Source organism: Oncorhynchus clarkii, chromosome 16 (genome assembly GCF_045791955.1).
Source record: "Oncorhynchus clarkii lewisi isolate Uvic-CL-2024 chromosome 16, UVic_Ocla_1.0, whole genome shotgun sequence".
In the NCBI taxonomy this organism is placed as follows: Eukaryota; Metazoa; Chordata; class Actinopteri; order Salmoniformes; family Salmonidae; genus Oncorhynchus; species Oncorhynchus clarkii.
In genome coordinates, this window is record NC_092162.1 from 66986000 (window position 1) to 66990343 (window position 4344).

Here is a 4344-nt window from a genome sequence, read left to right on the forward strand (position 1 = left end):
ACTCCCAATCACAGCCAGTTGTGATACAGCCTGGAATCGAACCAGGGTGTCTGTAGTGATGCCTCTAGCACTTAGATGCAGTGCCTTAGACCTCTGTGCCACTCGGGAGCCCAAAGATAATGAAAGAGGAAAACAGTCCAAGAACAGTAAAAGCCTGTGGTGGTCACTCTAACATCTCAGCATGTGGAAATGCATTTGCCCTTGTAAATGAGAACCAATTATCTCAATACAATATCAGATGCCTTCCGAAAACTACACCAATACTTGTATTGGAGCTTGATTAAATAGCACGCCTTGGCCAACTATAATTGCATGGTACAGATGGTGTTATACATTCAGTATAATATTATAAAACTGGTATTTTTGGTCCTTACTGTACTATGGTCCTTACTGTACTATGGTCCTTACTGTATTATGGTCCTTACTGTACTATGGTCCTTACTGTACTATGGTCCTTACTGTATTATGGTCCTTACTGTACTATGGTCCTTACTGTACTATGGTCCTTACTGTATTATGGTCCTTACTGTACTATGGTCCTTACTGTACTATGGTCCTTACTGTATTATGGTCCTCACTGTACTTTGGTCGTTACTGTAGTTTGGTCCTTACTGTAAATTCCCTTCGCGCTCATTCCAAATTGAATGCATCTCATCGTCCCTCTTCTCAGCTGCCATTTCTGGGAGACACCTCTCCCACCTCTCCTCTGCCTCATTCCAACACACCTGCCCTGTGCTGTGACCTCACCCACGTCCTCTCCAGCTCCAGCTCAGGGCGTTTGCCCTTCCAGTGGAAGAGTCTGAACAGCGCCTGACGTACCTCCCAATTGCGAATGCCAAAGATAAGTGGGTTGATGCAGGGAGGCACCATGATGAGGATCAGGAGGGAGATGTGCAGAGTTCCAGCGGACAGCGAGGTCCCAGCCCCGGAGAGGGCGGTCATCATGGCCCCTGTGCCCTCCAGCTCCCACAGAGCATCCGAGGTGATCTTGAGGAACATAGGGAGTAGCTGCAGGAACACCATCCCACAGTAGAAAAGCACAGTGTTGCGCGCCCGAGTGTTCACCGTGTTGAATGGCACCACAGCGTTGCGGGCGTCCTGGTACATCCGTACATAGGCAAATAAGTAGCTGAGGAGGCAGAGCAGGGTGAAGATGAAGCCCACCAGCTTGCGGGTGATAGCCGCTGCCCTGGGGAAACCCATGTGGCGTTCCACGGTGTCAGGCTCACATATGAGTCCAGACGTTGCTGTGCCGTACTCCCCTTCCCCCTGGTGTAACAGGGTGAAGTTAACACAGCCAACGCTGATGGACAAGACCCAGGTGAGGCCGACGGTGAGGCGCAGGCGCAGAGGGGTGAGGATGGACAGGTAGTGGATGGCATGGCACACATACAGGTATCGCTCAATGGCCATGCAGGTGATGGTGATGAGGGTGATGAAGATGCAGACGCTGCCGGTGAAATACTGGACGAGGCACATGGTGTTAAAGTTCATTGTGCTTCTCTGCAGTAAGCAGTGGGTCACAAAGGGGCCCAAATTGATGGTTTGCACCATGTCACTCAGAATCAAGTTCTTCAGCAGGGCGTAGCGTGGCTCCCAAGATAGGTCCTCCGAGCGTCCCAGTCCCAACAAAGTGAATCCGTTCACGGCCAAAGACAGGATTGTGAGCATCAAGAACACAAAAACAAGCACGTTCACGACTGCATCAAATGGCATTATGAACAAAAAGAGGCAGCCTCCTAGGTCGAAGTTGCGGTTGTCATCTTCTGTTCCGTTCTCAAAAGTATGAGCAACGCATGCCGTGCGGTTGAACACCTGAGTGGAATTCATGATGAACTTATGAGCCATGGTCGAGCCGAGCGCATGGCTTTACTCCTTTATATTCTCTCTCTCTCTCTCTTCCTCTCTGTCTTTCTCTCTCTCACTCTCTTTCTCTCTCTCTCTCTCTCACTCTCTTTCTCTCTCTCACTCTCACTCTCTGTATCTCTCTCTCTCCTCTCTCCTCTCTCTCCTCTCTCTCTCTCTCTCGTGCGCGCTCTAGAAGGGTGCTGAGACTGTGTCCACCTGTTGAATCAGCGGTTGCGGACTTTCATGTTATCTGTTGCTAAATTTGCTTACAGTCACCACATGTTTAAATGTTTATTTTATTTACACTTTATTTTGGTTATTCATTGATATTTGTTGGTATGATAATAAATAATGACAGTAAAAATAGCCAAATAGTCATCATCACCTTCATCCTCATCACCTTCATCATCCTTGTAATTGACATTGTCGACTAGTTTTCTATAAAAAAAATATATATTTAAAGTAATTGTGTTAAATAGTTTTCCTTCCAATAAATGGTAATGAAGTATGTTAAAAAGCAGCTTTTCTGTGTTGGAATGGTGTCACGTTCGTCATAGTGAGGAGACCTGGCTGGATCTCTCGGGCTTCCGTGCACCCTCATATCGACGCTGTTCCTCCTGTGCTATCTCCACCTGCTTCCATGGCAGGGTCTTGTCCCCTGCCATTACCTCCTCCCAGGTCCAGGATGTCCTCCACTCCTTTTTCTCCCAGGTCCAAGATGTCCACTCCTTTTTAGCACGCTGCTTGGTCCTTTGTTGGTGGGTTGTTCTGTCACGTTCGCCATAGTGAGGAGACCAAGGCGCAGCGTGGTAAGCGAACATAACTCTTTAATAAAAGAGAGAACACTGAACATAACTAAACAAAACGAACCGTGAAGCAATATGGCAACTAAACATAGAATCACAACCCACAAAATAACCAAGGAATATGGCTACCTAAATATGGTTCCCAATCAGAGACAACGATAAACAGCTGCCTCTGATTGAGAACCAATCTAGGCAACCATAGACATATAAACACCTAGATTTAAAAAAAACCTAGACAATACAAAAACCCCTAGACAATACAAAAACCCCTAGACAATACAAAAACCCCTAGACAATACAAAAACCCCTAGACAATACAAAAACCCCTAGACAATACAAAAACCCCTAGACAATACAAAAACCCCTAGACAATACAAAAACCCCTAGACAATACAAAAACCCCTAGACAATACAAAAACCCCTAGACAAAACAAAAACCCCTAGACAATACAAAAACCCCTAGACAATACAAAAACCCCTAGACAATACAAAAACCCCTAGACAATACAAAAACCCCTAGACAAAACAAAAACCCCTAGACAATACAAAAACCCCTAGACAATACAAAAACCCCTAGACAAAACAAAAACCCCTAGACAATACAAAAACCCCTAGACAATACAAAAACCCCTAGACAATACAAAAACCCCTAGACAATACAAAAACCCCTAGACAATACAAAAACCCCTAGACAATACAAAAACCCATAGACAATACAAAAACCACCTAGACAATACAAAAACCACCTAGACAATACAAAAACCCCTAGACAATACAAAAACCCCTAGACAATACAAAAACCCCTAGACAATACAAAAACCCCTAGACAATACAAAAACCCCTAGACAATACAAAAACCCCTAGACAATACAAAAACCCCTAGACAATACAAAAACCCCTAGACAATACAAAAACCCCTAGACAATACAAAAACCCCTAGACAATACAAAAACCAAACAAACCACCCTTGTCACACCCTGAATTAACCAAATCCTAAAGAAAACTAAGATAACTAAGGTCAGGGCGTGACAGTACCCCCCCCCCCCCCCCCCCCCCCCCAAAAGGTGCAGACCGCAGACCTAAATCTATATGGGAGGGTCTGGGTGGGCATCTAACCTTGGTTCTGGACGCCGCCCCCTTCTTTACACTGAGTTCGCTCTTGTAGCACAGATCCGTGGATCACCGCCGGAGGCTCTGGACTGCGGATCCTCACCGTAGGCCCCGGGCTGGGGACCCTCGCTGTGTGGATTATCGGCGGATGTTCTGGACTGGGGACCGTAGCTGGAGACCCCGGGCTGGGGCCCGTCGCTAGAGGTTCTGGACTGGGGCCCGTCGCTGGAGGTTCCGGACTGGGGCCCGTCGTTGGAGGTTCCGGACTGGGGCCCGGCGTTGGAGGTTCCGGACTGGGGCCCGGCGATGGAGGTTCCGGACTGGGGCCCGGCGTTGGAGGTTCCGGACTGGGGCCCGTCGCTGGAGGTTCCGGACTGGGGCCCGGCGTTGGAGGACTGGGTACTGTCGCCGGATGCTCTGGACTGGGTACTGTCACCAGACGCTCCGGAATGGGTACTGTCGCCAGACGCTCTGGACTGGGTACTGTCACCAGACGCTCTGGACTGGGTACTGTCACCAGACACTCTGGACTGGGTACTGTCACCAGACGCTCTGGACTGGGTACTGTCGCCGGACGCTC

At 48.2% G+C, this 4344-nt stretch overlaps 1 protein-coding gene across 1 annotated transcript; it reads right to left on the reverse strand.

Annotated features, from left to right (window-relative positions):
- Positions 1-711: 711 nt before the first annotated feature.
- LOC139367379 (olfactory receptor 5AN1-like) lies at positions 712-1848 on the reverse strand. The gene has a single exon (XM_071105573.1). It carries the CDS (start codon positions 1846-1848, stop codon positions 712-714), a length of 1137 nt encoding a protein of 378 aa, XP_070961674.1.
- Positions 1849-4344: the final 2496 nt, after the last annotated feature.